This window comes from Kryptolebias marmoratus, linkage group LG13 (genome assembly GCF_001649575.2).
Source record: "Kryptolebias marmoratus isolate JLee-2015 linkage group LG13, ASM164957v2, whole genome shotgun sequence".
Taxonomy (NCBI): domain Eukaryota; kingdom Metazoa; phylum Chordata; class Actinopteri; order Cyprinodontiformes; family Rivulidae; genus Kryptolebias; species Kryptolebias marmoratus.
In genome coordinates this window covers 1,019,704-1,032,364 of record NC_051442.1, presented here as the reverse complement: position 1 = coordinate 1,032,364, position 12,661 = coordinate 1,019,704, and the positions used below count along the sequence as shown (strand labels likewise).

General features: G+C 39.1%; 1 protein-coding gene across 2 annotated transcripts in view; it reads left to right on the top strand.

Moving 5' to 3' along the window:
- The window catches only part of LOC108245644 (polypeptide N-acetylgalactosaminyltransferase 10), a 52,196-nt gene that overhangs the window by 15,953 nt on the left and 23,582 nt on the right, over positions 1 to 12,661 (top strand). For both annotated transcript variants that reach the window (XM_017432732.3, XM_017432733.3), the window contains exon 4: positions 3,052 to 3,218. In XM_017432732.3, the coding sequence (XP_017288221.1) occupies positions 3,052 to 3,218 (167 nt within the window). The remainder of the gene's footprint in view (positions 1 to 3,051; positions 3,219 to 12,661) is intronic.

Below are 12,661 nucleotides of genomic sequence, written 5' to 3'. Positions count from 1 at the left end.
TCGTAGACATTGAGTTTGGCTGCAGCTGCACACAGTTGCAGCGCCTCCTACAGGAAACTGGTGGAGCTACGCAGAGAACCACGCCGTTCAGAAGCCTTGTTTGGATTCATGTTTTTATAAAACACTGAGGTCCGGACCTCGGGGTCCTCAGGAGCTACGGCCCTGATCAGAACTGTTTGGTTCAAAAGCACCAATTCATTCACTCGTTCACTCTTACACTCTTTAGATATTTTTTTCCTATTGTTGATTTTTTTGATTTAATGTTTTGACTGTTTGTAATCACAGTCTTTATTTAATTTGATTATTAAAATGAGCACGTTTTAAATCAAAAGGACTGCAGCTGCCCCGAGGCTCCAGCACACCTTCCGTCCTCCTGGTCTGCTCCTCTGTGATTAACTCAATCAGACAAACCTGCAGCTGACACATCTGATTTCTGCAAAGTGACGGTATTTAATGGAAGTGCACCTCTCCTCCATCCCCCAGTGGAATTAGATTGTTTTTGTTAGAATTCATCTGTCTGTCGATCGGTCCCTGAGCTCATATTTGAATAAATAACTCGCGGGCTGATATCCAACATTTATCAACTGACACAGTTCACTTCACCCTTTCTTGCTGGAACATGATTAACAGCTCTGCAGGGGTTCTTCTGCCTGCTGAGATGAAACATTATGAGGAGATCGCTGGAAGCACACGTTGGCGGCTGATAACCTCCGAATGAGCTGAAAGCTCTGAAATGAAAGCTGCCTCTGTTAGTCGTACGTTAGTCTGATCAGTCAGCTTGTTATTCAGCGCCGTGAAGATCTTTGCATTGTTAAACATCACAGACATTGTTTTTTTTTACAAATTATTGTTTACGTTTTGGTGATATCGCTCACAAGCTCCAAGCAGATGGCACAAAAAAAAGAGTCTGTTGAACTTTCTGTTATTTATAGACTGAGGTCTCCTTTAAGGGAAACAAATACTTTGCATTACTTTGACCAAAAATGTTAAAATTCTTGATCCAAGCAGAAATAGTCTCTCAGGTTCGAGCTCGGTTGGTACCAACAATTAATCCAGATTGTACAGTTGGAGGGTGGCACAGTGGTGCAGTGGGTAGAGGTTGCAGGATCGTTTCCCGTCCCTGTCTGGGTGGAGTTTACATGTCCTCCCTGTGGATTTACTCCGCGTCCTCTGGTTTCCTCCCACAGACCACAAACATGCATGATAGGTTAATCTAGGTGTGAGTGAGAGGGTGGACGGTTGTTTGTCTCGTTTGTCTCCATGTGTCCCTGTGATGGACTGGAGACCTGTCCAAGTGTCCCCTGCCTCTTGGACAGTGACGGCTGGAGATAGGACAGTGATAGCTTCCCCGTGACCCGGAAAGGAGAAGCGGTTGAAGAAAATGGATGGATGAACTTTTCTAAGATGCCTTTTTTAACTAAGGGAAGTCCAGAACCGGTTCTGAACTTGTTTCTTAGTTTGAAACTCTCAGAAATCAAAAGTACAGAGAAGGAAGAGGTTTGATTCCATTTGTTTAGTTTTCTTTGCTGTGTGTATGTGTGTTTTAGAGACTCAAACCAAAGTCTCACTGGGCAACTGTTGGAGACTCAAATTTGCCAGGAAAAGGTGGACATATTATGCAGTATGAACACAGCAGGAGTTGGTCCACAGTTGTGCACAGACCTGCAGCAGTGGCACCGCGGGTACGAGTGGAAACTGAAACATCTGGAACATGTGCTCTGGAAGAACAGGATGGTGAGATTACCAGACAATGATGACCAAGCTCTGAGCGTCCAAAAACATCCACATGCGTTGCACATTTTGTACCAATGAAACTTCATATTGGTTTATTTTTAAATGCATTCAGTCTTTGTTACGATGGTACTAACACTTTAAATGCTTCTAATATCTGTAAAACTGACTACATCGTGATAAACGAGTGGCAATTCACAAAAAATACAGCCCTATTTCTCTAGAATTATATCATTTAAATTGGGACGGTTCCAGATGAGTTGGAGACACCTCTGAATATTTTGAGAGGAATAATTTGTGCAAATTTTTTTAAACGTGTTTGAAATTCAAGTGACTCAAAAGACTCACGCAAGGAAAATGAGATCCCTCGTGAAAGTGTCGAGACATTTTAGAGATTCCCTCCTAAATGCAGCTCCTAACTAGTCTCCAGCAGCTGCAGCTCAATGAGATGCAGGTTTAAATGTTGCAGATGTGCATCGGCACCTGATCTGTGGAGCATCTGAGGGCAAATATATGATTTTACTCCCGTAAGAAACAACCCGAAGGTTTTAGTTTTTATTTGGATGACAGCTGCAGACAGTGTCTGAGATATCAGAACAAACTGATGAGAACATCTTCGTTCTCTGTGGTTTTACAAACTTTGAAAGTTGAGCTGACTCTGAACTCGGACCAGCATCAGGACATGGTTTGTTGTTTATCGTTGCTGCTGCAAACCAGCGTCACACACATCTCCAGTCACCATTTCTGATCTGACCTTTTTTCTTTGTGCGAGTAAAAATGATGATATATTAGTCAGCTGCAGGCAGAAATACCAAGATTACTACAGTTTCTGTAAAATTCTGATTTACATTTAGTGACTTGAAAATACTACAACAGACTGAGACAATAAAACATTTATGTGTGCCTAAAATGTATATAAAATCAGAAATCTGAATGATTTTTTTCTGTTTCTCTTTTGTTTACTTTTTCTCCCTCGAGAGGCAAACAAACAATTGTCACTGAAGCAGCGAATTGTAGAAAATGGATTGAATAGTGCTTTTGGAGAAGATTACAGCTGGATTTCAGCCCAGTGAGTCAAACTGTGCTCGAGCCAAACGCATCCATTTGAGCGCTGAATAATCCATCACCTCAGTGACCCCAGATCTGCTGAAGAGGCGGCTGTGCAACAAAAGATTGGTTGCTGGCTGACTGATAATAGCGGATGAAACTGTAGAAAGACCACCAAAATAAGTATTTATTTTGGTGGTCTTTCTACAGTTTTATCCGTCTTTGTTCGAATAAAAATTCATCATAAAAAATCTTTATTCTGTGTGTCTGCAGCTGTAAACAGAAGCTGTATGCAGAGAAGCTGCCCAACACCAGCATCATCATCCCGTTTCATAACGAGGGCTGGTCGTCGCTGCTGAGGACGGTCCACAGCGTGCTCAACCGCTCGCCTCCGGAGCTCATCGCAGAGATCGTCCTGGTGGATGACTTCAGCGACAAAGGTACAGAAAACGCCCAGAAAGAAGTGATGAATCAGTCAGGGTCATGAACGTCTGAACCATGCTGTCATACAAATGACAAAGAAACTTCCAGCTGCAGTCAATCACGGTCACTAACAGGAAGTGAACAAGCCTTGGAGCATTTGCCACATTTCCTCCAAAATAAAAGTCCTCAAACTGATCGAGCAGTAAAATATATATAACAGAAATTCTTTTATCTGCTTGAATTAAAGGTAGCTGTTTTCTTATTTATAATTCTTTACGGCACTAAATGGAACAATTTACACCGTGTTAATTACTGCTTACCGTCACTGTCCCTGGCTGAAGGATGTGTTTACGCCTTGTCTCGTCGACAGTAATGAGATGTTCTGCTGCCTCAGACTCATTTAGAGGTTAACACGCATCAAGAGCCCCGAGACAAAAACCGTCCCGCTGCCAAGTGGAGCAGAAACAAAAGCTGGCAAACACTCCGCTGCAGTCATCAACTTTTTACACATCTGTGTCACACTGAAGGTTAGAAAAGATGACACAGATCGTTGATATTAAACCAAACAATGGCTGATTGGGTTTGTTTGGGACGAGCTGAAGTTTAATGATGGTTTCCAGTATGGATGGTGTTTTTGGGGTCGGACGTGTTTGACTTTAACTGCACGATCTGCGTTTGATAAATGAAATAATATATGACGGTCCTGAAACAGTCTGACAAGATTTATTTTCGTTTAATGTGTTTTTTTACTTTCTAAGTGCACATAAAAGCAAGAAGAATGCATGCGTTTTGTGTTTTTTATGTAGGTTTAAAGTAATAAAAAATATAAATGTTAAACCTCAAGCTCAGCTTTGAACCATCCAAATCAAAATAGTAAGTTTGTTGAGGCAGAAAAGAAAGCATTAAAGAATAAAAAAATTGTGCTCATTTAAAAATAAACAAATAAACAGAGAAAGTTTTCTGCAATCTTTGGCAAACATGATTGACCAATAGTTGCAAAAGATGTTTAATCTGAAAGCATACAGAAGTGTCCTGTAGTTGCTTGATGGTAATTTATGTTTCTCTTTTTATTGGTAAAATGTTCAAACAGTAAGCTATGCTCTATAAAAGTTGTCATTGTGGTGTTTGTTGGCTGGTGGGGACCTGAGGGTTCAGACAGCTTTAATTCCAAACTGTTAAAATAAATGAAAACAAAACAGGTAAGAGTAACAAAAACCAGGACACATATATTTATCAGGATCTGATGGAGTGGGGAAACAGGAGTTTTCTGTCTGCTGGGAGGGTGATTAGTGAGTGAGAACAGCTGCACCGATTACTGATGAGACACAGGTGTTCAGGATGCTGAGCAACCAGAAGAGCTGAAATCAACACAGTTTACTAAATAACATAAGAAAACTGAAACAGTGATATATTTTAGGACTTACAGCTGACTGATTGATAAAGTGAAAGTTTGTTTTTCTGTTTTTGTTTGCATGCTACATGCAGTTTGACATTAAACAACATGTTGCTTTAAAGGCCTTCGTCACATTCGGTCCTGAATGTGTTTCTGCAGAAACAGAAGGAAATAACCTCAGACTTTATTCCTGGAGCCACGATCCGACTGATGCAACACTTTTTATCTGACTAAAAACAAACATAAAACCTGCGGCTCCTCTGGGAATATGTCTGCATATTTACTGATAATCAGCCTCTTTGTTCAGATGTCTTTTATCATGTTTTTTAATTTATTTTTTAAACCAGCAAACTTAGTTGACAACAATCAGAAATATGTTCTGTATCTAATATAAATGTTATCATAAAAACCACTCCACACTTTGCTTAAATCTTATGATTTACAATAATATTTTCAATTAAATAAGTTATTACCATTAAAAATAACTCTACTATCCAGCTAAATTAACTTGCTTACATCCTTAACCATATTTGATCTCTGCTTCCTGATGGGATATTATTTACACACATCTGTTTTAGTTGCTGAATATTCCAGACGAAATGATTTCCATTCATGATCTTCGGCTAAAGTCCTTCATTCTTCTTTGTTGTATTTTGAATCAATACCAATCTAATGGCTTCTTTTGTCCATGCTCGACCTCTTCACCATGTTTTTTTTTGTTGTTGTAAGATTGTTATCAGACAGGTAAACAAATAAATGGAATAAAACCACTTCTCTGCTTAAGAGAATAAAATCAAAGAGTGTCTCTCAGCTGTAAATCACCAGAATAAACCACTGCAGAACTGAACGGGGATAAAAATGAAGATTTTATTAATAAAACAAAAAGCTGAGAGGTGTGATCCCAAAATATGATCACACAAGGAACCGGGTCCAAAAGCAGCAGTAAGAAGAGCCAGCCAGGAAGGGCCAAGACAAGGTGATTACTGGGACGAGGAGCAGGTGAGCTAATGGACTGATGAGAAACAGCTGTGAGGTGTAGAAAGAAACAGGAGCAAAAACACATCTACCAGGAAATCTGCACATAAACAGAAACAACAAAGCAAACAAAAAACATAAAACCCAGAAATAACAGTTTGACAAACGTAAAACTTCATTTTAAACTTCAGGTTTCTCTTACCAGTATCATCACTAATTGTTTAAAGGTTTATTATTTTGACTACCACTCTTAACTTATGAATCCTGAATCATCCTGACTCAGCTGAACTACTTTGATTCAACTTTTCAGTGTTGTAGGAACGGAGTGATTCCACATTCTTCTCCCCGCTGTGGATAAAAAAGCCATTTCTTGCAGCTTAGCATCTGAGGATGAGTGATGACTGCTGCTGGTGGAGCTCAAGTCATTTCATGGATTTATGGCCAGCCAGCGTAAGGAACAACTTGTCACATCCAGAAAGGGAAAGGAGCAAAAAGATGCTCCTGTCTTCTCCATATCAGTGCAGACAGAAATCTGTAGATGATGCATGTAAACCAGAGGCACGTGTTACAGTATGCGCCTGTCGGAGCATCATATGTTTGAACGTGTCGGCTTTTCTTGGAATCAGATGAACAAATCCACTGGTCTGTAGTTAATCTGACTCTCTATGATCCACCAGCTTCAGCTGTCACATTCACTGAGCCTCCCCGCTCAGATTGTTAAACCTCTTCATCTCTGGTTCTAATCCCAACATCTGCTGAGCTGGAATCCTCAGGAAAAAGTGTTTTCTTTTAAATACTTTCAGCCTTACTGGTTTTTGTTTCAGCATTAATGAAACACCCATCAGAGCCTTGGCTTGTTCACCCTTCTGTCATCTGGGAAGTGATACAGAGGTGTTGACTCCAGATCCAGCAGAATTAAGCTTCAAACCAACACATTGTAGCGCGCACGTCCTGCAGCTGTTTACTCATAGCCTAATGCTTCCTTCAAATATAACAGGTTTAAACCAAATAGGTTTGTTTAATCTGCTGCTAAATGACACTTTCCTTTGCAAATCTGTATAAAAATAGATCAGCAGTCGGCCCATTTCCTCGAACATTGATCGTTTTACACATCCATTCAGACAAACAGAACTGGATTTAGATTCAGTTACTTTCATTTGTTATCTGAAGCATATTACGAAGCTCTTCACACAGGCGCAGAATCCTGCCGCCAACTAGCATTTTGGGAGTAACTGCACTCTTAGAATACTGTATGGGTTATGTGAACTACTGGAAAGCTGTCAGTATCTTTCATGCAGCAGAGGAGTGAGCTGGGTCCTTTTAAAGAATACATTTTTTGCCATCTAGGACAATTCAAATGTTAAAATTTACAGGGGTTTGAGTATTTTATAGTTGACTTATTCAGAAGTTGAAGTCCTGGTTCAGTTTTAGGGTCAGAGTTTGATTTGGGTTTGGTGCAGAGACTGTTAAAGAAAATTAAATGTCTCTTTGGAACCCAGAGCTTGAAGACAGAATGGAACCCTTGTTCTGGTTCTAGAATAAGTTTTAGATCTCACCCCTCCACATAAATGAACAGAACATTGATCTAAATAAAAAAATAATAACGATACAGCTTAGAAAACTTTCTTTGGGTGATTACTTCTGTTGGTTTATGTAGTTCTTCACTTGCTGCTGTGTTCAGCTATTCATTTTTTTAAACCATATTTAGTTAGATGTAGTTAGTTATTTCATGCTTAAAAGAAAGGTCAGGTGACACCATGGTTGTGTGCAGGAAGTGGGTGGGGCTTGAAGCTCCACACCCTTAGTGTTGCAGACTCTGGTTCCAAAAATGCAACATGGCAGCTCTCCGGTAAACAGATTCACATTGCTTGAAATCTCAACAACATTGCCTCCATCTTTATGTCAATGGTTTGGTAGAAAAGGAAAACAAGAACAGGCGCTAAAAGCTGTTTTCAGAAACAAAGACCCTTCAACTAATTTAATCTGGACTTGATTCAAATTAAAAGGCACTACAGAACTGAATAAAATGTACCAATGTGGAAAAATAAAATCTTAACACTTAGCTAGTTAAATGCTAGTGTGGGCATGTGGGCATGTCAAAAATTATGACCCATTTGACTTTCCATACTTCCTCCTCTTTCTCAGCTGTGATCAGCAGGATAAATTTTTCCCGTATCTTATTTAAAACAAACATCTTTCAGCTCCAAAGATTCATCTGAATGAGTCGTTCTTGCTTTGCTTTGGTGTAGAGTGCTTTAGAATCTTCCTTGACTTCTTTTCTGCTCTGGCAGTCAACAAAAATCAATTAAATAAAACTTTCTTTATCAGCTTGTCTGTACCCATCCCCGTCATGCATGTCTCGACAATTTATACGATTACGCCACCATTTCACAAAACATTAATTATTTCAGTAAATGTTGTGGTTATTTACACTGAAAGCTGTTTGTGGAAACATTAAAAGCCAAGAAACTTAATTACTGTGAGTAAATATATTCAACGTGGTTTAAAAGCACACTCTTCATTTAAATTAAACTCAATTTTGTTCATTATCAGCTTCCTACCTAAAACCAGCAACCAATGGAAAACAATGTAGAAAAAAAAAATCACCATAATTATCTTTAGTTCCTCTCATTAAACTGTTTTCAGCAAAGAATAATACACAAACACCACACAATATCCCATCCTGCATTTTGTCAGTCATGAATATTCACAGGCAAAGTTTCCAAGCTTATTAGCAGACAAAAATATACATATTTATATTTTCCATGGTTGTAGCTGCAGGTGAAAATTGTCCACATCTGGCAGCCCTCCAGCCTGACCCCCCGTGACTCTGCTGGCACACAAACATTAGATGAAGTTCAGGCTAAAAAACTTTGTTCTGGATTTAATGATGCAGGAAAAAAAACATTATTCATTCATCTCCCTTGGCCATGACACAGCAGGGATTCAAAGGAGGAAGCTGAGCTGCCAAGGAGTCGCTTTACTTTTGTGTTGAATCCAGTCACGACTTTCCTCTGACAACTGTGGAGCTATGGAATATTCAGTTTAAAAAAATAAAATAAAAAATACAGCAAATATGAATCCACAAATGCCTTTAAGTCTTGTTCTCTCTGGGAAAACCAAGGATGCAGTATCTTGATGTAAGCACACTTTTCAAACAGCTTCAGGATGAAAAATAAGTTTTATCTCATAAGATGCTTTCCCTACTATTCATTTATTTACATTTCTAACTCTTGAAAACCTGCGAAAGGACTCAAACTCAGTTTTTCATCTGCCACAGACCACCTCATCTTAGATGAGCTGCGATCATTTTTAAACAAATGATAAATCACTGTTTATAAAAGCATTGTTTGGTCAAAAAACATTAAATCATTAAATACAATCACAGATGCAGTTCAACAAGTCCTTGTTTACCTCATATCAACTGAAATACACGAAACTGCCAATATTTGTATTGCTTTAAGGTTGACCACAGACATTTAGAACAAATTTCTCATCTCTTTTTTTGCCACAAAGCAGTGTTGAACCTGCCAAGACTGTTAAAATATTGCATTCTCGATAGAAACAATAACAGCCAGCCCACATGTGGTAAATTTAAAGCTTTCAGAACCAGCGGATATTTTCACAGATGTTTACGAGCATGTTTCTGGTCTGCTGCTGCTAGTTTTGTTTAACCAGTTGGCAAACAGATTTATTTTTTAACCAACAAAAAATAAAAGCCATAAAGAGATCAGACTTCCCATTTCCAAGCAACAGTAAATGCAGCATGATTTCAGGCTAAAGTTGGTAGGAGATCAAATTTATGAATCTAATCTGAGCTAGAGCTGTAAAGTGTGCAGGATTTTTTATTTTATTTAACTTTTATTTATACAGTTAGTCTCATTGAGACACCAGGACTCATTTTTAAGACAGACCTGCAGTAATTTAATTTACCTTAACAAATCAGAATACTTAATTGAATACAAATAACTTACAGGCTATTTTGCGGTGTTCCGCTTACTCTCAGCCAATCATGTTTCAAAGTTTGTAGTCCATTTGGGCAACCAAAATATTTTTCGATTTTCTCCATATGTCCCCTTTTAACCGTGCCAAGCATCTGATGCCAGTTTTACTATGTTTAGACAAAAATAACCTTTATGTTTGCACACTGCCTGCAAACAAAACTCCTAATCTTGGCATTTTATTCGGCTTTTGTAAATACTTCTGCTGCATTTGTCAATACCTCTGAATTTCTATTCAGGAGTGAAAAAAGACGTGTCGTGTAATCAGAGACAGAAACAAAGCCTGTTATTTATTCAGCAGGACAGCTCTGGCACTCTGCATTATCCGCTTCGGTGTGATGGAAACCTGCCATTGGCAGATTGATTGTCCAATTACTTTCCCACTTTCTGCTCCCCAATGGGATCAGTTCAGCAAATGGCTGCAATGCTTCATTTCAAATAAGGGGTGCGGGGCTCCTATACAGAGCAACGTTTGATGTATTTGCAGTCAGACATGGAGGCAGTCTGATGGTGACACAGAATGGCTCCCAGCAGGCATCGGTACAACCTCCAACCGGCAGCTGCCGTTCAGCTTCCTGCAGGAGTGTGCAGAAACATCAGCCGAAGCTTTTATTGTTTTCCACGAGAAAACAACAGACATCTGCCTCTGCAGGTGCACGCCCGGACCAGTGGCTGCAGCAGGGAAGAAATAAAAAGTGTTTTCAGACTGAATCAGTCTAAATGAACACATCCAGATGACAGAACCTTTTTATACGACGTTTGAGAACCAAAGAAAAAAAAGCAATGACACTAATGGAGTCTGAGAGCTGACAGCTGTTTGCCATTCCTCCGAAGTGTTTTCCTTTGAGTCAGTGTTTTTCTTTTTCATTTAAAATTAATTCAAAAATGCTGTTTTGTGGGGTTTGTCTGGCTGGTATTCATGAAGAGTTTGCTTTTAAAAGCACTTAACTTCTTTAGTGTTTAAGCAGACTTAAGTTTTGACATCTTTGTGTTCAAATGGACTGGTCATTAATTAAATGTAAATTATTAAACACTTAATCCAACTCAGGCAAAAAGGACACCTCAGATACTATTTATTCATTTTTTTCTGAACATTATTTTGATCAAACTTAAAATGTTTGAGAATACAAACAAACAGTTTGACCTAAAGTTTTCTTCCTGGGAATATAGGTACTCAGTTAATAAATATGCAGGATTTATATATTTTTTTTAAACGCTCAGTTTGCTAATAATGTCATAAAACTACAGAACACGACTGACATGAAGGCAGCTTGAAACCAGAACTTGTATAACGACAGGAGCTTTAAACTCTGAGGGAGTAAATGAGAAAATACAGATCAGGTGTGATGAGTAACAAATCAGCTTCAGGTGTGAAGAAAAAGGCAGCGAGCAAGACGGAAAGAGTCCAGAAAACAAGAAGAAGTTAGGAAACATTTTACTGTGGAACAAGGAAAACAGCAAAACAAACAAACAACCAGACAGAAACCTGAAATAGAACCATAAATTAATAAAATACAGAACCCAAAGAGTTCATACCAGAACAAGATGGGAAAAGTCCACAAAGTCAGGAAAAATAAAACAATCCCATGGTGCTGTCATGTCTCTTATAGCTTGATTTTTAAAAGTACCTCTGATTGATACGACCTACAGATGACTGTAACCTTCCAGACTGGGTTTCAGGTGGGTTCTGCTGTCCACGTTTGGTTTTTGATTTGGAGAGAGAATGCTTACAGGAAGCTGTGAAGAAGCTCATGTTTCGCTTGTTAAAATAAAAAACACACAAACCCTCATTACGTCCAACTGAGGGACAAAGGGACAAAACTACAGAGCAGGATTCCTGGCTTAGTGGGCAAACTTCAGGTTCAGTTTAGGCTTTTCAGTGTCATGAAGCTGGTTTACTTTTTACTTGGGCCTGTTACCATGGCAACATACCCTTCTCTGGTTTAAAGGTGTCAACGAACTGCCTCTCAACCAATCAGTGTCCTTAAAAAAATAAAAATAAAAACCTCCACCAGTGCACATCAATGGGAGTCTCTATGTGCTGTCAGTAAAAAGCGGGGGGGGGTCACCTTAAATCAAGGATGATATTAATTCATCATGTATATAAATATCTGACAGAAACATCACCTGCTGTTTAGCACAGCCTGTAATTTATCATTTTTAGCAGATTCATTTACCTCACTCACTGTTTTTAGACCAGAAACTATTTTTAAATAAATAGATCTAAACTGTAAAAACAAGTTTTTCTGTTCTTTAATCATAAAAACCAAAGGCGCCTGGGTACAGAGTGCATCGTTATCACGGATGTTGACGTTCATTAACAGGTTGATAATCAGCTGTCTTATTGTTAGGGGAAGTTGAAGCAGATCTCTTGAAGAAACTCAGGATATGTTGAAGCAGGTTGGATGTAATGAGCCTGAACAGGAGTATCTATCTGAACACCAAGGAAGAATCTTTGTTTCATACTCTTCCCTGAAAAAGAAATAATTAGTTTCTTTTTGCTTAGAGTAAATTATTGATAACCACACTGACAGATCTTTAATAAACCATTAATTGATTTGTTGAATTTTTGACATTTAGCTTGGGAAAAAGTTGTCCCCGAAGGGGTAAGATTTGGTCGTTTGGACACCTTGAATATTCACCAAAGGATTTTTATAAAAGTTTTGTTCACAGGGAGATGAATCAAAGCAAACTTTTGATAAGATAGAAGAAATGATCAGCACCTCATCGAACCTTTTGAGTTCTGCGGTTCCTGACCGGCTCAGACTCTTCCTGCAGATCGACAGCGTGTTTAAATTTTGGGACAGTTTAATAAATAATTTAGCTCCTCCGGCTGCCTGAGAGAGCTGCTGTCAGCACTGTGGAGCTACTTTGAAGCATCTTATCAACACATGCAGCTTCGCCCTGTGAATGATGGAGCAGCGTAGGGGGAGGAAGGTTTGGCGATGGGGGAGATAGGGAATGATTTGTGAGACAGGAGAGGGAGGCAGCGGTGCAGAAACTCTGAACAAAGTTGGGCGTGTTTATTCATTCCAGTCAGCGCGTGCCTTTCTGTTGGGGGCTGAGAGCGAAGGCAGATAATGAGGTAATG